At 42.0% G+C, this 25,694-nt stretch overlaps 3 protein-coding genes across 3 annotated transcripts in view; 2 read left to right on the forward strand and 1 right to left on the reverse strand.

Annotated features, from left to right (window-relative positions):
- The window catches only part of LOC149971460 (ADAMTS-like protein 3), a 231,058-nt gene extending 228,583 nt beyond the window's left edge, over positions 1–2,475 (forward strand). Inside the window, exons 32-33 of the mRNA XM_090222838.1 lie at positions 1,500–1,714; positions 2,217–2,475. Coding sequence (XP_090078964.1) covers positions 1,500–1,714; positions 2,217–2,335 — 334 coding nt within the window. The 3' untranslated portion in view covers positions 2,336–2,475. The remainder of the gene's footprint in view (positions 1–1,499; positions 1,715–2,216) is intronic.
- Positions 2,476–6,279: 3,804 nt separating this feature from the next.
- On the reverse strand, positions 6,280–14,250 carry LOC110506867 (stabilizer of axonemal microtubules 2). Its single transcript, XM_090222839.1, has 8 exons — positions 14,059–14,250; positions 12,422–12,601; positions 11,807–12,009; positions 11,193–11,554; positions 10,464–10,688; positions 7,595–7,714; positions 6,901–7,022; positions 6,280–6,481 (listed from the first exon to the last, which is right to left on the reverse strand). The coding sequence occupies exons 1-8, from the start codon at positions 14,094–14,096 to the stop codon at positions 6,334–6,336; spliced, it is 1,398 nt and encodes a 465-aa protein (XP_090078965.1). The 5' UTR covers positions 14,097–14,250; the 3' UTR covers positions 6,280–6,333.
- A 24-nt stretch (positions 14,251–14,274) lies between these two features.
- LOC110515557 (elongation factor-like GTPase 1) overlaps positions 14,275–25,694 on the forward strand; it is a 109,418-nt gene continuing 97,998 nt past the window's right edge. Inside the window, exons 1-12 of the mRNA XM_090222840.1 lie at positions 14,275–14,318; positions 14,704–14,814; positions 14,947–15,014; positions 15,187–15,271; positions 15,388–15,521; positions 16,647–16,784; positions 17,038–17,276; positions 19,449–19,572; positions 21,181–21,260; positions 21,404–21,540; positions 21,611–21,733; positions 22,608–22,707. Coding sequence (XP_090078966.1) covers positions 14,724–14,814; positions 14,947–15,014; positions 15,187–15,271; positions 15,388–15,521; positions 16,647–16,784; positions 17,038–17,276; positions 19,449–19,572; positions 21,181–21,260; positions 21,404–21,540; positions 21,611–21,733; positions 22,608–22,707 — 1,319 coding nt within the window. The 5' untranslated portion in view covers positions 14,275–14,318; positions 14,704–14,723. The remainder of the gene's footprint in view (positions 14,319–14,703; positions 14,815–14,946; positions 15,015–15,186; positions 15,272–15,387; positions 15,522–16,646; positions 16,785–17,037; positions 17,277–19,448; positions 19,573–21,180; positions 21,261–21,403; positions 21,541–21,610; positions 21,734–22,607; positions 22,708–25,694) is intronic.

Raw genomic sequence — 25,694 nt, forward strand, 5'->3', positions numbered from 1 at the left:
GTATTATACAGAACCATGAGTGCATGGGACTCCCTTCCATCTTATATACAGTATTATACAGAACCATGAGTTTACAGAACTCCCTTCCATCTTATATACAGTATTATACAGAACCATGAGTGCATGGGACTCCCTTCCATCTTATATACAGTATTATACAGAACCATGAGTTTACGGAACTCCCTTCCATCTTATATACAGTATTATACAGAACCATGAGTGCATGGGACTCCCATCTTATATACAGTATTATACAGAACCATGAGTTTACGGAACTCCCTCCCATCTTATATACAGTATTATACAGAACCATGAGTTTACGGAACTCCCTTCCATCTTATATACAGTATTATACAGAACCATGAGTTTACGGAACTCCCTTCCATCTTATATACAGTATTATACAGAACCATGAGTTTACAGAACTCCCTTCCATCTTATATACAGTATTATACAGAACCATGAGTGCATGGGACTCCCTTCCATCTTATATACAGTATTATACAGAACCATGAGTGCATGGGACTCCCTTCCATCTTATATACAGTATTATACAGAACCATGAGTTTACGGAACTCCCCTTCCATCTTATATACAGTATTATACAGAACCATGAGTTTACGGAACTCCCTTCCATCTTATATACAGTATTATACAGAACCATGAGTTTACGGAACTCCCTTCCATCTTATATACAGTATTATACAGAACCATGAGTTTACGGAACTCCCTTCCATCTTATATACAGTATTATACAGAACCATGAGTTTACGGAACTCCCTTCCATCTTATATACAGTATTATACAGAACCATGAGTGCATGGGACTCCCTTCCATCTTATATACAGTATTATACAGAACCATGAGTTTACGGAACTCCCTTCCATCTTATATACAGTATTATACAGAACCATGAGTTTACGGAACTCCCTTCCATCTTATATACAGTATTATACAGAACCATGAGTTTACAGAACTCCCTTCCATCTTATATACAGTATTATACAGAACCATGAGTTTACGGAACTCCCTTCCATCTTATATACAGTATTATACAGAACCATGAGTTTACGGAACTCCCTTCCATCTTATATACAGTATTATACAGAACCATGAGTGCATGGGACTCCCTTCCATCTTATATACAGTATTATACAGAACCATGAGTTTACGGAACTCCCTTCCATCTTATATACAGTATTATACAGAACCATGAGTTTACGGAACTCCCTTCCATCTTATATACAGTATTATACAGAACCATGAGTTTACAGAACTCCCTTCCATCTTATATACAGTATTATACAGAACCATGAGTTTACGGAACTCCCTTCCATCTTATATACAGTATTATACAGAACCATGAGTGCATGGGACTCCCTTCCATCTTATATAGCGCAAGTGAACAGAAAAGTGAACTCTCTGTCTCCATTGGCTCCAGCTAAAGGGGATTCTAATAAAATCAAATCCTTCCCTCTATCTCTCTTTGTCTCCCTCAGGCCCGTCTCAGTGCGTAACTGTTCGTCGGAGCTGTGTGACGTGCACTGGCGCGTGGGGCCGTGGCGAGCGTGCACGGCAGCCTGTGGCAGCGGGTTTCAGTCTCGCAGGGTGGACTGTGCCCACCACAGGAGTGGCAGAACCCTGGCAGACCAACACTGCACCTGGCACAGACGCCCAGCCACCTGGCAGCACTGTAACGCCACCACCTGTGGAAGTGAGTGTGTAGTGTTTTTACCACGTTACCATATTACCCTCACTGCCTTTCCTCTGACTTCTGAAGCTGGGGAATATGTCATTGGAGTGGCTTGGCATAAGTTTGACTCAAAAAACACCTATTACAAAAACAATGATTTTGCACAAGTAAAATCACACAAACCCTCTTTTTAAACTGCTAAACGGCTTTTTAACAGTCCAGACCCAAATCTACATGGACAGTTGAATTTTAGCCCGAATTTGACGTTAAGCCATACTCCTTAGCTTTCTGCCACTCTTTAATGGAAATGTGGCATGCGTTCCAAGTGGCATTCTATTCCTGTATTACTGTTTACCAGAGTCCTATAAGAGCCCTGGTCAAAGTAGTGCACTATAAAGGAAATAGGGTGCCATTTGGGACATGTTCTTCTGTGGGGAGAATGGATGTCATTTTATGCCAAAATGTCGAGTTTCAGCATTTAACACAATGTATGTTGTCTCTGTGTCTCTGTGTCTCTGTGTAGGTGAATGTAAAGACACCACCCACTACTGTGCCGTGGTGAAGAGGTTAAAGCTTTGCCCCATCGACATGTACAAGCAGAGGTGTTGTGAGTCCTGTTTACAGGAGGATGGCTCCACCTAGTGTTCTAGGAGGAAGTTGCCCCTAGATGCTGGTCTTGGGTTAGTTTTTAATTTCCTCCACTAGTGGTTAAGGCTGGGAATGGGGAGGGGAAGCTGATCCTAGATCTGTACCTAGAGGAAACCCCTGAGCTTTGAGACAGAGTGTGGACAACATAACTCTTGGAAGCCATGGATGGATGGAGGGATGGATGGATGGAGGGAGGGAGGGAGGGAGGGAGGGAGGGAGGGAGGGAGGGAGGGATGGATGGATGGACTGAGGGAGGGAGGGGTGGATGGATGGATAGAGGGATATATTGGGGAAGGGAGGGATGGATGGATGGATGGATAGAGGGATAGATTGGGGAAGGGAGGGAGGTATAGATTGAGGAAGGGATAGATGTATGGAGGGATAGATTGAGGCAGGGATGGATGGATGGAGTGATGGATTGAGGGAGGGATGGATGGAGGCTTGGATTGAGGGAGGGAGGGATGAATGTATGGAGGGATATATCAAGGGAGGGATGGATGGATAGAGGGATAGATTGAGGGAGGGATGGATGGAGGATTAGATTGAGGGAGGGAGGGAGGGAGGGAGGGATAGATGGGGGAGGGATAGATTGAGGGGCGGCTGGGGAAGGGATAGATTGAGGGAGGGCTGGATAGAGGCTTGGATTGAGGGAGGGAGGGATGAATGTATGGAGGGATAGATCAAGGGAGGGATGGATGGAGGATTAGATTGAGGGAGGGAGGGAGGGAGGAAGGGAGGGAGGGATGGGGGGAGGGATAGATAGGGGGAGGGATAGATTGAGGGGCGGCTGGGGGAGGGATAGATTGAGGGAGGGCTGGATAGAGGCTTGGATTGAGGGAGGGAGGGATGGATGGATGGAGGGATAGATTGAAGGAAGGATGGAGGCTTGGATTGAGGGAGGGAGGGACCATGTAACATGGTAGACTGGTCATAGCCTGAGACTGTTTGGAGTCTGCTTTAAAGACACTACCACCACAACATTGAGGAAATCTTTCTCACTTTTTCATCACAACCTAAATGGATTTTCCTCCCAATAATGATGCCCCAATGGCTTTAGACTGAGAAAGATACCTAGGGGATTTTTGCCGGAGACACTTTGGTGGAGACAAGCGTGCACAGATATGGAGTGAAGGAATCTTTCAGGTGGCCCAACCAATGTAATTTGATGCAAGCCTCAAATCTGGACCTATGGCCTTAGAAATGTAACACTTTACCAATACTAGATATTTTTCCAATGACACATGTAACAAGTGAGTGCAAAGGTGTGTGTAAAGTGTGTGCTGTTAACCCATTCCTGAAGGAGAGAGCAGTCTTTAAATGGCCTTGTCATTGTTTTCCACGGTAATGTGCACTGAATGGACGGACAGAAAGAAAGAATACTCTAGCAACAAAACACCAATAGAAGCAGTGGTTTATGGGTGTCCTGTGTTTATTTTTTAATTTATAGCAAGTGCATGTATGAATGTATGAATATACTGTACACAGTGGTGGGGAAAGTACCGAATTGTCATACTTGAATAAAAGTAAAGATACCTTAATAGAAAATGACTCAAGTAAAAGGGAAAGTCATCCAGTAAAATACTACTTGAGTAAAAGTATAAAAGTATTTGGTTTTAAATGTACGTAGGTATCAAAAGTAAAAGTATAAATCATTTCAAGTTCCTTATATTAAGCAAACCAGACGACACCATTTTTTTATTTTTTTATTTAAAAACACACTCAGACATAATTTACAAACTACGCATTTGTGTTTAGTGAGTCTGCCAAACCAGAGACAGTAGGGATGACCAGGGATGTTGTCTTGATAAGTGCGTGTGTTGTAACATTTTCCTGTCCCGCTAAGCATTCAAAATGTAACAAGTACTTTTAGATGTCAAGGAAATGGTATGGAGTAAAAAGTACATTATTTTCTTTAGGAATGTTGTGAAGTACATGTAAAGTACAGATACACAGAAAAAAACGACTTAAGTAGTACTTCAAAGTATTTTTACTGAAGTACTTTACACCACTGACTGTACATGTACATACAGTAGGAAGTGGATGTGTGATGCAGACTCCTATAAGACCATTAACATGTGTGAAGGCAAAGGGATGTCAGATTGTAGTGGAACGTCATTGACATGAGAAAACAACCATCCAAACCAAATCATTTGCATTAGAACCTACTAGACAGACAGTAGGAGGAAAAGCAGTTTCAACATGATTTATTGGATATTGCATATTTGCCATAACAGTTAACATTCAATGTGTACATACATTTGAAACATATTCATCAGAGTACAGTGCATACAGTGGTATGTATTATGTGAGATAATAATTGTCAGCAGAAATGATCACAGTGCATACAGTAGTATGTATTATGTGAGATAATAATTGTCAGCAGAAATGATCACAGTGCATACAGTAGTATGTATTATGTGAGATAATAATTGTCAGCAGAAATGATCACTGTTTGGAATAAATAGACCCTGCAGTGGCCGAGAGAGGTGTGGGTTGTGTTCCCAATGGCACCCAATCATATTCCCTACATCAGGGGTCGGAAACAGGTGGACGGCGGGACAAAATCTATTCCCACTAATAACAAGAGAGACATGTGTGATTGTGTCTCAATGTAATCAAGGTATGAACTTATTGTTATTTTCCAATTCAATCTATTTTTCTGCTTGCTTGTGGTCCATTTGCATTGTACAAATTTCTATAATGATGTTCCGGGCCCCGCCCACCACCACTGCCCTACATACTGCAGTACTGGTCAAAAGTAGTGCACTATGTAGGGAATACGGTGGCATTTAGGATGGGCCCCGAGAGAAAACATGACTGTCATATTTCTCTGTTTGAATAATGGGGTCTGTTTCTTTTTAGTATTGTTTTGGTTATCCAACCAATGTGCTGCATTGTAAAATGTCTTGTAAATACTGTGTTTTAAGTGCAATATTGTACATTGAGAGTATGTAGATTTTTTGTGGGACTTTATTTTCTTACCTTATTTAGTTGTCTTAACGCCTGTTTAAAAAGACTGGATAGAAACCATACAGTATATTAATAAGCACTTGCTGTTGTTGGATCACAGGTGTTTAATACCTTTCCCTTCTGGTTTTATTCTCATGCATTTACCTACAATCACCAAGGATTTGTAGAGACATGTCATGTGTTTTGCAGATACATTATCAAGTGCCACTCACTCAAACAAATGCACACTGACAATAATCAATGCTACTGATATTTAGGACAACATATCGATTACGTTACCATAACATTGGGTGTTGACATGGATACCGTTTGTAGAATCCTAACTGGACTGAAGGAACATCATGAAGATGTTTATGGAACAAAACGTTGAAATGCTCTAGAAAGACAACATACTAAGATAATAAAGACAGTTTGATTACCTGATATTTTGTTTGGTAATACTCATTATAAACACACACAGAGGGAGACCATAAGACTCATGAAATCACACTGACAGATTATGATACTTTTTTACAACAATGTGCATTATAAAGAGGCCACTATTTTTCTAAACTCTAGTTAAAAAAAAAAAGCCTCCTTCAAATGAAATCACACTGCAAAATCATAATGAAGTTTCCGGTATGTCTTATGCACTTTCAACCATGAAAATAACCCTGAAAGTTCTGCATTGTTAGAATTTCAATAAATGTGTGACTGGTGACTTGATGCAGAATTTGGCACATGGACACAAGGATATTTCATTAAGAAATGAAGTGCTGTAATGATTCGCAAATTTGTAAAACAAAAATTAGCCAACTATTCAATGGAAAGCATCAACCAGAATACAGGGAAGTTTATTTTATAATGGCCTGTTTGTGACTTGTTCATAATTGTTGGTTCCATTTGATTATCACATCATTGATACTTACTATACAGGTAGTAGGAAAATAAAATGAAAACATAACAGACCAAACAAAAGTAGTTCTCTCCACACGCTCTTTTTAAGATTAAAAGCATTGGTCACCAAATATCATGGTCAAACGTTATGACACCACAGCCACCGCCATGCCGGCAGCCATCTTGTTCATGTCCTTAGATGGCAACTTCCTGTAGAACCTGTGTCCCCTGTCGTCGCTGTCCTCAAACACGAAGCCCGGCAGGGAGTCGTAGCTAGCTGGACAAACGCTGATCCTACAACACAAAATCATACCATTACCTGAATGATATACGATAAAATACCAGAAAATGCAATACCTTTATTGTTCGCTCGTGGAAAATAATCTTGCTGCAAGTTCAGCACATCATAATCATCCACAAATTCACAACACTAGCACTTATTAAGGTTGAGGTTATAAAAGTGATTCAGGTTTACATCAGACATTCATTTCATTCAGGTGGTAAAACAGCTTCACTTTCGTTTGATGTCCCTCCTGGGATGTACCGGCTGATTCCAGGGGACTCCAGACTAAATGCTTGTAGGTTAACTTTGTGTGTCAAATCAAATGTTACTCATCACGTACACAGTTTACAGCAGGTATAAACAGTGCAGCGAAATGCTCAGCGTGTGTGTGCATCTCTGCTGGGTAACTGTGTGTGTGTGTGTGTGTTACCTCTTGGGGGTGAACTCTGTGCTGTACATGGTGCCGCTCTCCAATGGGGCATCAGCCCTCAAGGGGGCGTGAGCTGGCTTGAAGCTCACATTGGGCTGCAGTTCGTGGGGTGTAAAATGGGCCTGGATAAGAGAATACAATCAAATAGAATAGATTTTCAAATAATGGCTTCTAAGAATGTGGCCTGGAGCCAAAGAGAGACAGGGGCTCTGCTACACTCTTAGAAAAAAAGGTGCTATTTAGAACCTAAAAGGGTTATTCGGCTACCCCCATAGGATAACCCTTTGAAGAACCCTTTTTGGCTGTAACCCAAAAGTGTTCTACCGGGAACCAAAAAAAGGGTACTCCTACGGGGACTGCCGAAGAACAAACTTGAAACACTTTTTTCTAAGGGTGTATATGTGTAGATAATTGAGCAGTGTCTCAAAGAACACCCTAAACCCACCCATATCTGGCCAAAACTAGTGCACTCCATGGAGGCAGTACTGAGAACTGGCCGGTGATTTCAGATGGTAGGTACCATAATATCTCCTATTGTTGTGTCCTTCCACAGGGCACTTAGCCCCTAAAACAGCTCCATAGGTGCTACAATGTAGCTGATCCTGTGCTCTTCCCAAAAGTATTTTTCTATAGGCAGGGTGTGATTTGAGAATTGCCCTGGCATGCCAATGGAAACAGAAGAGTCTTGAATTGCCTTGAAAGTGGTGAGATGGTCCATCCTTCCGGTGGCTCTCTGCATCTCCTCAGGCTTCTTGATCATGGCCTGTCTCTTGACCTCCCAAGGCTGGTAGTCATCCCTCATGGTGGTGCAGACCTGGAGGTAGTGGGGTGGGAACGTTCATTTTGATGCTACAATAAACTTACCCCAAAAAATCCCAACTGACCCGGTTACAGGACAAAATGAGAACGCACCGTTTTGAACGTAATAAAACATATATTCAATCATATTTATGTGCTGTTGAAATAATCTCCCAAGAATTTAACAGCAAACACTTTAGTGAACAACATAACTAATATTACATCAGAACATCCATATCAGTAAGACACGATATCAGTATGACAATACATATAAGTACAACAACATAACTATAATATTACATCAGAACATCCATATCAGTAAGACACGATATCAGTATGACAATACATATAAGTACAACAACATAACCGCTAAACAATATATCAGCCCAGCAATATATTAACAGGTGCAGTGCATTCGGAAAGTATTCAGACCCCGGCACTTTAAAAAAACTATATACGTTAGCCTTATTCAGAAATGGTTTAAATACATGTTTGTCCTCATCAATCTACACACAATACCCATAATGGCAAAGGAAGGAGAAGGATAATAAACAAAAAATATAAATATATATATATATATATATATATATATATATATATATATATATATATATATATATATATTGCATTTACATAATTATTCACAGACTTTACTCAGTACGTTGTTGAATTTACAGTCTTCTTGTGTATGACGCTACAAGCTCGGCACACGTATTTGGGGTGGCAGGTAGCCTAGTGGTTAGAGTGTGGTCGCTGCAAATACATTCAAAGACTTGTCCCGAAGCCACTCCTTCTTTGTCTTGGCTGTGTGCTTAGGGTCATTGTCCTGTTGGAAGGTGAACCGTGGCCCCAGTCGGAGGTCCTGAGCGCTCTGGAACAGGTTTTCATCAAGGATCTCTGTACTTTCCTCCGTTCATCTTTCCCTCAATCCTGTCTAGTCTCCCAGTCCCTGCCGCTGAAAAACATCCCCACAGCATGATGCTGCAACCACCATGCTTGGGATGGTGCCAGGTTTCCTCCAGACTTGATGCTTGGCATTCAGGCCAAAGCGTTAAATCTTGGTTTCATCAGCAGAGAATCTGTCCACTCTACCATAAAGGCCTGATTGGTAGAGTTCTGCAGAGATGGTTGTCCTTCTGCAAGGTTCTCCCATCTCCACAGAGGAACTCTTGACCTCTGTCAGAATGACCATCTATACAGGTAGTAGTAAAAATAAAATCAAAAACATAACACCTCCCTGACAAAGCCCCTTCTGACTCGATTGCTCCTTTTGGCAGGGCGGCCAGCTCTAGGAAGAGTCTTGGTGGTTCCAAACTTCTTCCATTTAAGAATGATGGAGACCACTGTGTTCTTATGGACCTTCAATGCTGTAGACATTTTTTGGTACCCTTCCCCAGATCTGTGCCTCTTCACAATCCTGTCTCGCAGTTTTGCCGACAATTCCTTCAACCTCATGCCTTGGTTTTTGCTCTGACATGCACTGTCAACTGTGGGACCTTATATAGACAGCTGTGTGCCTTTCAAATCATGTCCAATCAATTGAATTTACCACAGGTGGACTCCAATCAAGTTGTAGGAACATCTCAAAGATGATCAATGGAAACCGGATGCACCTGAGCTCAATTTTGAATCTCATAGCAAAAGGTTTGTATTGTATTTTTACTTGTTTTTATAAATTAGCAAAAATGTCTAAATACCTGTTTTCACTTTGTCATTATGAGGTATCATGTGTAGATTCATGAGGATTTGTTTTTAAAATGGATTAAATAGAATAAGGCTGTAATATAACAAAATGTGGAAAAAGTCAAAGGGTCTGAATACTTTCTGAATGCACTGTAAATATTCAGACCATTTGCTAGGGTACTTGAAATTGAGCTCAGGTGCATCTTCAGATGACTCTGACAGAATGACATTTCACCAATCATGCCAAGCGTCACATCTGGTGGAAACCTGCCACCATCCCTACGGTGAAGCATGGTGGTGGCAACATCATGCTGTAGGGATGTTTTTCAGTGGCAGGCCCTGGAAGACTAGTCAGGATCGAGGGCAAGATGAATGGAGCAAAATACAGAGATCCTTGATGAAAACCTGCTCCAGAGCACTCAGGACCTCAGACTGGGATGAAGGTTCACCTTCCAACAGGACAAGACCCTAAGAACATAGCCAAGACAATGCAGGAGTGGCTTCGGGACAAGTCTCAATGTCCTTGAGTGGCCCAGCCAGAGCCTGGATTTGAACCTGATCGAACCTATGGAGAGACCTGAAGATAGCTTTGCAGCGACTCTCCCCATCGAACCTGATCAAACCTATGGAGAGACCTGAAGATAGCTTTGCAGCGACTCTCCCCATCGAACCTGATCAAACCTATGGAGAGACCTGAAGATAGCTTTGCAGCGACTCTCCCCATCGAACCTGATCAAACCTATGGAGAGACCTGAAGATAGCTTTGCAGCGACTCTCCCCATCGAACCTGATCAAACCTATGGAGAGACCTGAAGATAGCTTTGCAGCAACTCTCCCCATCGAACCTGATCAAACCTATGGAGAGACCTGAAGATAGCTTTGCAGCGACTCTCCCCATCGAACCTGACATTTGCCAACATTTCTAAAAACATGTTTTTAATTTGTCGTTATGCTGTATTGTGTGGAGATTGAGGGCAAAAAAATATTTAATCCACTTTAGAATAAGGCTGTAACGTAACAAAATGTGGAAAAAGTCAAGAGGTCTGAATACTTTCTGAATGCCTGTATCGTCTCATCCCCACCTGGAAGGGAGCTGATGACTTGGTGGGCCGATTGAAGGGCTTGGCAGAGATGAAGGGCTGGATGTTGTGTTGGACGTAGACTGAACCAGACGTGGTGCTCATGTCCATGTGCTCTGTGGGGCTGACATACTGCAGGCTCTTGTGCAGCTGAGGCAGGGACACGGGCCACTGCTGGAAACGCTCCTTAAACTCTGTGCTGCTCTGAAAGGGAACGTCAGACGTCACCTAGGAACAGAGTAGAGTGGAATAGAGGTTTATTGTTCACCCTCAGATGGACATTTGACTTTGGTTTCACCTCAGTAACATACATCAACTCACCAGATAATCATATTGAAAATAACAACACATTCAAACAAAACTACACGTCTATCTTCAATCTGCACTTCAATGAGATTCTTTTACATTTTAGTCATTTAGCAGACGCTCTTATCCAGAGCAACTTAACCCTAATTGCTCTTGTAAGTGCCTTGCTCAAGGGCACATCAAGAGATTTCACCTAGTCAGCTCGGTTACTGGCCCAACCTCTTAACCGCTAGGCTACCACCCAGAGATTTTTCATCAGCCACTGTCTACTAATGATCAAATACCAGTTGAAGTTATCACTGGCCAGAAAAGGTAAGTGAAGAGGAGTGAGTTAGTGAGATATTAATCTGGGTTAACCTAGAACTAAAATCATGTGCTCGATTACATAGTCTGTGACTAGTGAGATGTCATTAAACACAGCGTTACCTTTCCAGGGTTAGGTTTATAGCTCTGGGGCAGCTGTCCTGGCAGGCCCTGGTAGTCTCTTCGGTTGGTGGTGAGGTCTTGTAGGGGCTGGCTACTGGGTTTATAGGGCTCTGGAGCCTTCACCCAGCGTGCCTCCAGAGGGTGGGACACATAGCACTGCTGGTTACTGGTCACCCCATCGAAGGGGGTATCGGACATTTTGGGGATACTGGAGGGCTTGAAGCTCTCCCTGGGGGCAAGGCCTCGGGAGAGGAAGTCGTCCTGGAAGGTGGTGTGGCCGTCGAACTTGGCGTCTGGCGGGTGGTAGGTCAGGTCGGGTTTCTTCAGCTCCCGCTTGCACATCTCCCACTGTCGGAAATCCTCTTGAAACATTAAAAGAGTTGAAACATTAAAAGATTTGTATGTGTTAGTTTTGGTTATAATCATAGTTTATTTATAGAGAGCATTTGTTATGATGTAATTTTGATGTATAAAATATCCCATAGAAATTGCAACGTATTAACTTTAAATGCCAATATTTCTTATATCATACTAAAATAAGGATCACTGTGCGGTACCCCTTGTAGAAATGTGTCATGTGTCTGGTATTCATCAAACAACTCAGAATAGCTCACCTTTGTATGTAGGCACTGTATCCATTTTGTGCCCTGTTGTGCGTACCCTCTCGCTGGGTCTGGAAGGGGCGAAGGGTTGGACCTCATAAAGGCTGTAGTCCTGTTTGTAGGTGGTCCCCAGATCTATGTCTCCAGGTTTGGGTTTGTACTCCGCCTGCTGTTTCCCCGGGCGTCGAGTCACCACGTAGGGAATAAAGTCAGTCCTAGGAAGAGCGAGAGAGTAACCAGTCTTTTTCATTCATTTGGGATTGAGACCTCTGTGGATAACTCCTAATTAATATAGTTAGTGATATCTACATAATAGGTTGACTTTGGAATATGGAATCGGGTCAATTTTTAGAGACCACTTAAAGGTACATTTTCCAAAATCTCCTCAAAACCGCATGAGGGGTGTGCGTGTGTGTGCGTGTGTGTGTGCGCCTCAAAAGACTTTGCATTAAATGAGAGTGGTTGAATAGCAGAAGATTGACACAGTCTCAAATAGCACCCTATTTCCTTACATTTGGTTGTACACTACTTTTGTCCCCTGCCCTTTGTGGCATTCTTGGCCAAAAGTAGTGTACTTGAAAGGGATTGGTGTTTCATTAAGGTGTGATCCATGACTAAGGCGTTTACTTGAATGTAGTAGTTCCATCCATTCTCCCCCGGTCACCGTGGTTAACAGGCTTTGGTTTCAGGCTCTGGGGCGGGTTGTATCTTCCATAGGCGGGGTACTTCTCTGTGTACTCGGTCAGGACACATGTCACATTGGGCTTTCCATACAGAGCTGTGGGTTGGTGGGGGCAGCGATGGCGTCTAGACAGAGGGCAAAGTTCAAAACTTTATTTTACTGAACGTGCTCTATCTTAAACTTGACAGCTGTGCTGACGTGCATTAACAGTGGACTAATGAACACAATACCAATAGAGTGTAGTATTAATTTACAATGCAATTATGGTGACTGGCAGTGAGTTAGGCTAGTTACGTAGCATGCCACCCTACACTTAGAAAGAGCATTCTCTGCATGAAATAACAGACTAGTCATCTTAACTCTTCCTTTAGTTAAGTGCAGAATGGAAACCAGCAGGCTGGGTGTGAGCAATTATCTACCTGGTTATGCAATGCAATGAATGTGTACTGACTGAGCTTGGTGTGAATTCTTTAAAAGAATGGCAGACTTGTATTTCATCTTAGATTAACAGACATTTAACTCAATATGATGCATCAGCCATGCATTTATATTGCATCTATAGTGACTTAACAGGCACAGTAACATAATTCATTCCCATGGTCAGACTCAGAATCAGAAAAACATGATTGCATTCACTGACCTATTTGAAAGGCGTATGAAAACATTGTGCAACAATCACATGATAATAAACCAAACATGATAATACCCTACATTGGAGTATTGTGTTAACATAGTTAGTTTGGGGTAAAATAAAGAGTAGAAGAAAAAAAACTGAACTTGAATAAACTGACAACTGTAATCAATAGGATACCAATGTCAGAAATCATGGGCTACATTTTCAATGATTGCTGTGGATTTTGAATAGCTGATATCGTTTCAGGGCAATAAGAAATGCACTAGTTTCTGTGTAACCAAGGGCATTGTCTTTACTCATGACAGGGAGTGTCTGTGAGCAAGTGATAATAGAGACATAGCTAGCTACACAGCATTGTGAGTTATGGTAGGTCTACAGATCTATATAAAGCCAGACACGTCTCCTTGTATTGGTGAAATGACAAATGTAGCTAGACTATGCAAAAAAGGCACATCGTAGCTATGTTCGCACCTATCTAGGATACTTTTTATTCAGTCGGTCATTAGTGCAACAATATTTTCCAGGGCAATATTTTTTTTCCATGACTAGCCATTGGACAACTTGGAAACATGGCAAAAGTGTCTATTTATTTTGCCGCTGAATACTCATTCTTGTGACAGTCAATTTCTGACAATTTACAATGCCATATGGGTCGTTCTAAGAATTTCAGCATTTCTAGTTTTGTAGCGAAAGGAATGGCAAATGGATTGGATAGAGTTTTTACAACAGTGATTCATAATGAATGTTAGTCAATAATAAATACAATATTTTCCATTTTAATGTCAACTCCATACACTACTTGGCATACGCGTGTCAATTCACTAGTTAGTCATCCTAAATTAACGCACGGAAATAATTTATCCACACACAAACTTGTGGAAACACTGGTAATCTCATGAATGTAATCAGACTTTTTTTTACTAGACTAAATCAATACATCCTCCTTACCCACAGCTGCAGATCTCACATATGCATAGCCGTTTCATGTCTTTGAGGGGGGAGGCTAGCGTGTTTCTGCAATCCCACAAACACCGCCCGACAGCTCCGTTCTTTTATACCTCAGTGGACAGCTCGCGCTACTGTGCAGTTTTGTTTCTATGGAAGCAGCACGTTACCCCAGCAACCGCTGAGCTTCCTAGTAACGACGTAACGTACTACGTCATTTAAACAGCGCGTCAACATTTTACGTATTGTTCCGGGCAAACAACGTGAGTGAGTTGTGTCCACGTTTGTGTTTTATGTGACTTTTGTCGCATAATATTGAGATTTCTTATATGATATGATCATTTCTTTTAGGTTATGAATCATATATATATAGTAATATACTACTTTGTATACAAAGCTAACATTGTTGTCCACGCTTCTTTTAGCTGAGTGCAGCATGTTGTAAAATACTGTAAGTTGCAGCTACAAATCAAGCACCTTTTGTATTGCTGTCATTCAGAATGGAGGTGTGTTGTCTTACTAACTAACTTTGCTGTGTTGAGTGCACTGGCACTGATCAGTATTTATTGCAGTAGCTAGCTAGCTAGCTAGGTAATAGTAACATTACTAGATATCTCCTAAAGTTTGTTTCCTCGCCTGATGTATTAGCTAGTCCAAAGCAGTCAAACATGGGACACACCAGTTTGGATAAGATCAAAGCACTACAGAAGAATCCAGCCAACGTCAGGAACCTGTGCATTCTGGCACACGTGGACCATGGTAGGTTCCATTGACTTGATTATTGAGAATGTTGCACGGGATAATACTGTACATGGTCATGATGACAGTTGTTTGCATGCATGACCATTTGTAGTGACACTCCATTCATATCCACCACTATCTATTTTGCAGGCAAAACAACTCTGGCAGATAGCTTGGTGGCCAGCAATGGCATTATATCAAGTCGCTTAGCCGGAAAGGTTAGTATGACTTGATCTCAATCATCTGTAGTGGTATTATCCTTGTCATACTTCTGTAGCCAGACTTTGTTATTTGGCCCTTTTACTAATCTAGTTGTGTGTCCCTGATCTACACATTGATCTGTGATATGGTCATGTATACATCTGTGTTCTGATGTTGTTTCTGTATTAGCTGAGGTACCTGGACAGCCGGGAGGATGAGCAGATCCGAGGGATCACGATGAAGTCCAGCGCTATCTCACTGCACTATGCTTCTGGTAAGACAACACAGTAGGAACATGTTGACTTGGATACGTTGAGACCTGTTGTGAGGCGGACTACTTGTCTCATTGACCCTTGCGTGTGTGTGTGTACCTGTGTGTGTGTGTCTCAGGGGAGAAGGACTACCTGATAAACTTGATTGACTCTCCGGGCCATGTGGACTTCTCGTCTGAAGTGTCCACCGCCGTCAGACTATGTGATGGGGCCATTGTCATCGTAGATGCTGTGGAGGGAGTTTGTCCACAGGTAAGGCAATGATTGTGTCCCAAATGGCACCCTAGGGTTCTGGTCAAAAGTAGTGCACTATTTAGTGAATAGAGTGGGATTTTGGACACTTACGTACTTAGGTTATAGCCTTGGTGCTCCCGAGTGGCTCAGTGGTGTAAGGCACTGCATCTCAGTGCTAGAGGCATCACTACAGACATCACTACAGACCCTGGTTCAATTCCCAACCCTGGTTCAATTCCAGGCTCTATCACAACCAGCTGTGATTAGAAGTCCCATAGGGCGGTACACAATTGGCCCAGTGTCGTCCGGAGTAGGCCATCATTGTAAATAAGAATTTGTTCTTAACTGACTTGCCTAGTTAAATAAAGGTTAAATAAATAACTACCTGTTCTCCACTGGTTCTGCATTAGTGTTTCATTAAATAGTTTCATGGAAATGGGGCACCAAGCTCACCCATTGAGTTTTTACTTTTTGCATTTTTTGCAAATGTCCTTAAATTCTACACATTTCTCGATAGAGCTGACATGTATTTTCTGCAGTTTTAAAGCTAATTTCCAGCAATTCTACTCATTTTACCTTAGAGCTGAGAGAAATGTGGCAGTTTTAGAATTAATTTCCTGAGATTCTACATATTCTACCTTAGAGCTGAGAGAAAATGTGGCAGTTTTAAAGCTAATTTCCTGCAAGTCTATGCATTTTGCTGTGTTTTTCAAGACTAATTCATTGTTTTGGGAATTTTCTCCCTTACTGTCTAGCTTTTATTTGCATGATTGTTAGTTCTCAAAGATTATATTATTTGAAGAAAGATCTCTACATACTTTATATCTGGCTTTAGATGGTTCAGTTTACACAAGGTGTTTTTTCATCCCGAAAATCAATAATAAAAAATGAAATATATTTAAAACATGTATACGCTGTTTGGACTTAGGCGACCCGAAAAGGCTTAGGTGGCCTGTGCAAGGATTTCAATTGCAGAAAAATCCCTGTCATTGTTTTGGAATGTGATATGAATTATATTTGTCGCTCTACTTTCTCAACTTCGTGGCATTTTCATTTTGTCTTTGTTGACGTGAGACTTCGTCATTTACTCAGAGTATCTGTGTGTGTGTGTGTGTGTGTGTGTGTCCGCCCATCCGTCTGTAGACCCAAGCAGTGCTGCGTCAGGCATGGCTGGAGAACATCAGGCCTGTGCTGGTGATCAACAAGATTGACCGGCTCATCATGGAGCTGAAGCTCACCTCTCAGGAAGCCTACACACACCTGCAGAAGATTCTAGAACAGGTGAGTCCCTGACCTCTAAAGACAAGTGTGATTAGTCAAAAAACACAAGACAGAAACAGTATACCTGCCATATAAGTAGCACACAATTAATTGCCCCTGAGGGTAAGTTGAATCGAACTGAACTGAATTGAATGTACTGTTTTCGGTTAAGGAATCAGTTATAACAGAGACATGTTCTGGAACGTTTATGATTCTTAATACAGAAGTGTATTAAAGAAGTGTATTAAACAGAAGTGTATTTCCCTCCTCACAGGTGAATGCAGTGACAGGCTCTCTGTTTACCTCTAAAGTGCTGGAGGACCGCGCGGTGAAAGAGGAGCGGGCGGAGGAAGATAAGGAGGAGGGGGACATCGAGCCTGCTGAGTGTCCCGGGTCAGAGCAGGTGTACGACTGGAGCGCCGGGCTAGAGGATTCGGATGACTCCCAGCTCTACTTCTCTCCAGACCAGGGGAATGTGGTCTTCGCCAGTGCCATAGACGGATGGGGCTTCAGGTGGCTCCTGGGTTATATGCATTAGTGCACACCGTAGCAAAACGTTTTGCAACTGAAAACAAAAACCAGCATTTCTTATTGGACATGTTCAGGAGGTAGTCACTCCCCTTTTGGGCATGTTTGCTCCTGTTTGGTTCCTAGTGAATACGACGCTGGTCTTCTAAAGGTCTTGGGGGTCTGTAGCCTTGGGTCTGTTCAGAAGGGCATTATTTTGCAAAAAAATATATATATATTGCACTTACGTAAGTGTTCAGACCCTTTACTCAGTACTTTGTTGAAGTACATTTGGCAGCTGGGCCACTCAAGGACATTGAGACTTGTCCCAAAGCCACTCCTGCGTTGTCATGGCTGTGTGATTAGGGTCGTTGTCCTGTTGGAAGTTGAACCTTCGCCCCAGTCTGAGGTCCTGAGCACCCTGGAGCAGGTTTTCGTCAATGATCTCTCTGTACTTGGCTCCATTCATCTTTCCCTTAATCCTGACATCCCCACAGCATGATGATGCTGCCACCACCATGTTTCACCATAGGGATGGTGCCAGGTTTCCTCCAGACATGACGCTTGGCATTCAAGCCAAATAGTTAAATCTTGGTTACATCAGATCAGAGAATCTTGTTTTCTTATGGTCTGAGAGACTTTAGGTGCCTTTTGGCAAACTCCAAGCTGGCTGTCATGTGCATCTTACTGTGGAGTGGCTTCCGTCTGTCCACTCTACCATAAAGGCCTGATTGGTGGAGTGCTGCAGAGATGGTTGTCCATCTGGAAGGTTCTCCCATCTCCATGAAATCTAGCTATGTCAGAGTGACCATTGGGTTCTTGGTCCCTTCTTCCTCAATTACTCAGTTTGGCTGGGCGGCCAGCTCTAGGAAGAGTCTTGGTGGTTCCAAACTTCTTCCATTTAAGTATGATGGAGACCACTGTGTTCTTGGGGACCTTCCCCAGATCTGTGCCTCGACACAATCCTGTCTCGGCGCTCTACAGACAATTCCTTCGACCACATGGCTTGGTTTTTTCTCTGACAAGCACTGTCAACTATATAGACAGGTGTATGCCATTCCAAATCATGTCCAATCAATTGAATTTACCACAGCTGGACTCCAATCAAGTTGTAGAAACATCTCAAGGATGACCATTGGCTACACGATGCATCTGAGCTTAATTTTGAGTCTCATAGTTAAGGGTCTGAATACTTATATAAATAAGGTATTTTGGTTGTACATTTATTTGTTTTATACATTTGCACAAATTTCTAAAAACCTCTTGTCACTTTGACATTATGGGGTATTATGTGTAGATTAATGAGAATTGTAATTTTTTAAATCAATTTTAGAATAAGGCTGTAACGTAACAAAATGTGGAAAAAAACTATGTGTCTGAAACTTCCCAAATGCACTGTATGTGGAACCATCAATACATGTCTTGGGAGTTGGTCAGGTATTTGGTTATTGTTGAAATGTCCACTAGGTGGCGCTTTTGCCTTAGCTTTCAGAGAATGAAAAGAGGGTATAATTCTGCATGACTGCAATTGATGTAGAATTCTAAATAACCAGCTGAGTAGGAAGAGGACTTTAGCTCTTGTTCACATAACAGTCAAAACATCTCAAACCCAATGTAATGATATTTCAGCCTAGCCAGCCTGCACATTCTTATGTCCCTCAAATCAGGTCAGTGCTCGGCTAGCAAGGTGTTTAATGTTCTCCCCCATGCTACAGAGCAGTCACATAGTAACTACTAAAGACAGACTAGACTATGCATTGTAGTCATTAGTGTGTCTGTTTTATACAGGTGTGTACACAAGGACATAGATACCTTGTTTTGAGGGCAGCTGTGGCTCTAGGATCGATGAAAATAACCAATGAAGTCAGTGTTATTCAGTGGAAACCAAGTGTTTTACAAGCGATGTTGACCGACACCCATTCAAGTGATGCATTGCTCATTTCTTGTCTAAAAAGCTCTGTTTTGACAACTCAAAAACACATCACTGAGAATTACAAACAGGCATAGATTTCAAATGTTCAGTGCAGGCTATTGTCAGTAAAGGCCTCTGTACAACCACAATCTACAACAAAGAGGCTGAAGCATAATGAAGAGGAAATATCAATCAATCACTGTGGTGTTTAGCTTTTCTGTCGTTGGTATTTTCCAGCGTTAGCAGCTTTGTGTGTTTTCTTGTAGTATCCAGCAGTTTGCCCAGATCCACAGCCAGAGGATGGGCATCAGGGCTGAGGTACTCCTGAAGACTCTCTGGGGAGACTTCTACCTCAACGCTAAAGCCAAGAAGATCATGAAGGGAGCTCACGTAAGACCAATGCTAACGTTCTACCACAGTAATGAATGCTAAGAGTTGCGTCCCAAATAGCACCTTATTCCCTTTATAGTGCACTACTTTTGACCAAGGCCCACAGTGCTCAACAGTAGTGCAATATATAGGGAATTTGGGACAGTATCTGTGTCCAAAATCTGCCTTCTACTTACTAAAACTTCATACTGTGTGCTAATCATACCACATACTATTAAGAATGTAATGTTTAGTAAAAACGTATGCAGTAAGCAACAAATGTCAACATACTAGGCTCATCATACTGAGGCTTCATCTGATGCACAATTAATTTGTTCCCTGCCATTTGTTCATTTTTGTCATCTTATCTGATTATCAGCTGTTGTCAAACACACGTGGGTCTGAAAGGAGCATTCTGTTCCTCAATACTGTGCAGCAAATTCTTCCCGATGAAATGAGTATGACATCCTGGCATTAAAATCATACTAAGTTTTCAACATTTCAGAGTACTATTTAAAACACAAGTATGGGTATTTGGACAGGCCCACAGACTAAGTGTTGCAGCTGTATGGTGCTAATGGGTTCCACGTTATACTACTAAAGCCACTCTGTTGCAGACTCCCACTCAGAACCACACTAGCTTCTGACCCTTCTGACTGCATTAGCCGTTAGCCTTCAGCGCTAGGTAGTAGACAGTACGGAGAGGGCAGCACAATATCCCTAAGTTATAGTGCTGTTTGTTGTGTTGGCCCTTGAATTGTCCTTATGTTCATTATTAACATCCAGTAGGGACCTTTATTTTGAGCATTTGTAATGTGTTGTGTTCATTTGGTCGTACAGTGGGACTCTGGGAGAGACTAGCATAATGAACATGCATTACACACAGACCGTCACATTCTCAGACTGTTCAAATATCTAATCAGTCATTAGACGGATCAATATAATGTTTCCTCCACTATAGAACAGAGTAGACTCATCCACACACAGTCCAACCTTCAGTCTGTCCCATTGATTTTCAGTCCATAGAAAGTGGATGATAGAGCTTTTAGTGCAGCCAGTAGCCAGCCCTCTCAGAGAGATGAAGGCACCATATTCCCTCTATAGTCCACTACCTTTGTCCAGGGCCCATAGGGAATAGAATGCTTGCTTTGAGTGCTACGGAGGATTGACTTCGTATGATATATTTCAGCTCTTGTTCTACATTCGGTGACACAGGGTCATATTTGGATTGGTGCACTTTTAGAAAGCGAGTCGTTTTACAGTACTGGAGCTGAGAGACTGGACGGGTTGACCTATGCGCTGGTGTGTGTGTGCGTACATGACTGTGTGCGCCTATGCACTTTGGTGTGTGTGTGCGTGCGTTCACTCAGTGCACTTGGTGAGAAACACAGCACTGTGTGTGCCTCTTCAGAGCTTTCATAATCCCACACAGCAGCCTATTTGTTGGAACAGTCAGCTATTAACGCCAGTACACCATGTCTGTAGTGCACTATATACAGGGTAGGGTGCTATTTGTGATGCATCCATAGTGAAGACAATAGTGCATAAATCCAATCAATGATTCTCCATCTGTTTCTGAAAGATCCATTTTCTCACTCTTTCTTCCTCTTCCTGTAATTCTCTCTACAGGCCAAAGGAAAGAAGCCTCTGTTTGTTCAGCTCGTCCTGGACAACATATGGAGTTTATATGACGCTGTTGTTACCAGACGGTAAGGGATCTCTGAAGATGTGATCTCTATCTCTATGCTGTTCTGGTTCCTTGCAGCACCTTTGTTAAATGTTGAAGTATGTATGAAGATGGAGTGCTTTTGAGATGTGAATGATGATGTACGTGTGCTCTCTCTCCTCTCAGAGACAAGGAGAAGATAGAGAAGATGATGATGTCACTAGATGTTAAGGTGATGACCAGAGACTCGCGTCACTCCGACCCAAAAGTCCTCCTCTCTGCCATCTGCAGCCAGTGGCTCCCCGTCTCACAGGCTGTGCTGTGTATCCTACCTCTGTCTGTCTGTGTGTGTGTGTGTGTGTGTGTGCGCGCTTCCTTAACCCTGTGCCCCAGTCATGGTGTGTGATAAGCTGCCCAGTCCGTTGGACATGACCTCTGAGAGAATAGAGAGACTGATGAGTGTTGGAGCACGCAGGTTCCACTCACTACCCCTGCAGACCCAGGAACTGAAGACCGGTGAGACACACACACACACTGCAGTTGCAGAAAAGTTGTCTTGGTCTGCTGTATGTGGGTGGTTCAGTGCGTGGGGGAAGATGATGTGTGTGAGCTCTTCCACAGCCCACCTGGCATATTCTGCTTTTACGAAGGCATTTCTGTATCCTGTGAAGGTCTTAGTTTAGCAGACCTGCTAGTCATTTCCTCCCTCCACCCAGCCCCAGTTCAAGGCTTTCTTCTTTCCCAGACCGCCTGGCTATGGAGAGGAGAGTTGGCAGGGCTGGTCTCTTTCCAGCTCTCACCTCATGTTAACGAGATCAGTGTTGCTTTTAATGCACAGAACAGATGAAATGTTTTTAACAAAATATGAAAAATGGATACATTCAGGTAGTACAGATCACCATACCTCCAGATTTGACTACCTTGTTGAATGGATAATCAATGATATTCATATATCAATACATTTCCAGGGAAGCTGTTTGGTGTCTTCACTTGGGAACAAACAGAAGCTAAATGGGCCAAAATGGGCAGGGTTCTACCTAAATTAGTCCAATAAGAAACACGTTTTTTTGTTACGGTGTGCACTACTGAACATGTCCTAGGTGCCTTTAGAGCTTGGGCTAAAACGAGAGGCAATGTTTGAACATGTTCATGACAACCTCTATAGTATCTGGGTGGGTAAGGAGTAATACAGTACTCTGTTGAGAACAGAGACTTTCCTCCATTTAAAAGGCACATTTAAGCAAGAATGGAATATTATTTACTTTGAGTCAAGCTGTTAAATCCTATATTTTACACAGAGTTTATGCTGTGGTTTCTGTATACTGTGGTACTTGGTTCTCTTATTTAATTCTAACTATATGCTCAGTAACCTTGTCCTGTGTGTTCCCAGCCTTCATGCAGTGTTCCAGTGATGACACAGCCCCTGTCATTGTGTTTGTGTCCAAGATGTTTATGGTGGACGCCAAGGCCCTGCCTCAGAACAAACAGAGGTAAGTGTGTGTTTGGTGTGTTTGGTCCTGGACATCATGCAGAGGTACAGAAAGTGAGTGTGACTGTAGGAACGACACTAGATGGCACTCTTGTCTATGGGTTTCATTGTGTGTGTGTGTGTGTGTGTGTGTGTGTGTGTGTGTACACACTATTGGTCAAAAGTTTGTACATACCTACTCATTGAAGTGTTTTTTTCTTTATTTTGACTATTTTCTACATTGTAGAATAATAGTGAAGACATCAAAACTATGAAATAACACATGGAATCATGTAGTAACCAGAAAAGTGTTAACCTCTCTAGGGTACGTAAGACGGTAGCGTCCCACCTCTTCAACAGCCAGTGAAACTGCAGGGCGCCAAATTCAAAACAATAGAAATCCCATAATTAAAATTCCTCAAACATACATGTATTTTACACCATTTTAAATATACACTTAATAACATAGCCATTTTTCCAGCCAAAGACAGGATTCACAAAAAGCAGAAATATAGATAAAATGAATCTCTAACCTTTGATGATCTTCATCAGATGACACTCATAGGACTTCATGTTACACAATACATGTATGTTTTGTTCGGTAAAGTTCATATTTATATCCAAAAATCTGAGTTTCCATTGGCGCCTTACGTTCAGAAGTTCCAAAACATCCTTTGATTTTGCAGAGAGCCACATCAATTTACAGGAATACTCATAATAAACATTGCTAAAAGATACAACTGTTATGCATGGAATTGTAGATGCACTTCTCCTTGATGCAACTGCTGTGTCAGATTTTAAAAAAAGCTTTACGGAAAAAGCAAACCATGCAATATTCTGTGTCGGCGCTCAGAGCCCAATCAAGACACAATATTATGCAGTCAACAAAAGTCATAAATAGCATTAAATCTTCACTTACCTTTTGCTGATTTTCATCAAAATGCACTCCCAGGACTCCCACTTCCACAAGAAATGATTGTTTTGTTCGGTAATGTCCATCATTTATGTCCAAATAGTTACTTTTGTTAGCGCGTTTGGTAAACAAATCCAAAGTTACGAAGCACGTTCACAAAAAGCAGACGAAATGTCAAAAAGTTCCGTAACAGTCAGTAGAAACATGTCAAAAGATGTATTGAATCAATCTTTAGGATGTTTTTAACATAAATCTTCAATAATGTTCCAACCGGAGAATTCCATTGTCTTCAGAAGTGCGATGAAACAGAGCTCCCTCTCATGTGAACGCGCATGGTCAGAGCATGATCAGCTCATGGCAGACCTTACTCATTCACTTCTCCTTCAGCCCCACTTCACAGTAGAAGCATCAGACAAGGTTCTAAAGACTGTTGACATCTAGTGGAAGCCTTAGGAATAGCAACATTACCAATATCCCACTGTATCTTCAATAGGGGCTGAGTTGAAAATCGACCAACCTCAGATTTCCCACTTACTGGTTGGATTTTTGTCTCAGGTTTTTGCCTGCCATATGAGTTCTGTTATACTCACAGACATCATTCAAACAGTTTTAGAAACTTCAGTGTTTTCTATCAAAATCTAATGACATGCATATTCTAGCTTTTATGGCTTTGTAGCAGGCCGTTTACTCTGGGCATGCTTTTCATCCGGACGTGAAAATACTGCCCCCTACCCCAAAGAAGTTAAGAAAATCTAAATATTTGAGATTCTTCAAATAGCCACTCTTTGCCTTGATGAAAGCTTTGCACACTCTTGGCATTCTCTCAACCAGCTTCATTAGGTAGTCCCCTGGAATGCATTTTAATTAACAGGTGTGCCTTCTTAAATGTTAATTTGTGTAATTTCTTTCCTTCTTAATTCGTTTGAGCCAATCAGTTGTGTTGTGCCAAGGTAGGGGGTTATACAGAAGATATCCCTATTTGGTAAAAGACCAATTCCATATTATGGCAAAAACCGCTCAAATAAGCAAAGAGAAATGACAGTCCATCATTTCTTTAAGACATGAAGGTCAGTCAATGTGGAACATTTCAAGAACTTTGAAAGTGCAGTTGCAAAAACCATCAAGCGCTGTGATGAAACAGGCTCTCATGAGGACCGCCACAGGAATGGAAGAACCAGAGTTACCTCTGCTGCAGAGGATGTTCATTAGAGTTACCAGCCTCAGAATTTGCAGCCCAAATAAATGCTTCACAGAGTTCAAGTAACAGACACATCTCAACATCAACTGTTCAGAGGAGACTGTGTGAATCAGGCCTTCATGGTCGAATTGCTGCAAAGAAACCATTACTAAAGGATACCAATAATAAGAAGAGACTTGCATGGTCCAAGAAACACGAGCAATGGACATTAGACCGCTGGAATGTGTCTTTTGGTCTGGAGTCCAAATTAGAGATTTTTGATTCCAACCTCTGTGTCTTTGTGAGACGCGGTGTCGGTGAACAGATGATCTCCGCATGTGTATTTCCCGCCGTGAAGCATGGAGGAGGGGGTATCATGGTGTGGGGGTGTTTTGCTGGTGACACTGTGATTTATTTAGAACACTTAACCTGCATGGCTTCCACAGCATTCTGCAGCGATTCACCATCCCTTCTGGTTTGCGCTTAGTGGGACTATCATTTGTTTTTCAACAGGACAATGACCCAACACACCTCCAGACTGTGTAAGGGCTATTTTATCACGGAGGAGAGTGATGACCTGCTGCATCAGATGACCTGGCCTCCACAATTCCCCGACCGACAGAGTGAAGAAAAAGCAGCCAACAAGTGCTCAGCATATGTGGGAACTCCTTCAAGACTGTTGGAAGAACATTCCAGGTGAAGCTGGCTGAAAGAATGCCAAAGCTGTCATCAAGGCAAAGAGTGGCTATTTGAAGAATCTCAAATATAAAATATATTTTTGATTTTATTTATCACTTTTTTTGGTTACTACATGATTCCATATGTGTTATTTCATTAGTTTTGATGTCTTCATTATTATTATACAATGTAGGAAATAGTAAAAATAAAGAGAACCCTTGAATGACACATACAGAGTGCA

The sequence above is a fragment of the Oncorhynchus mykiss genome, chromosome 26, assembly GCF_057628025.1.
Source record: "Oncorhynchus mykiss isolate SJ-2025 chromosome 26, ASM5762802v1, whole genome shotgun sequence".
NCBI lineage: Eukaryota > Metazoa > Chordata > Actinopteri > Salmoniformes > Salmonidae > Oncorhynchus > Oncorhynchus mykiss.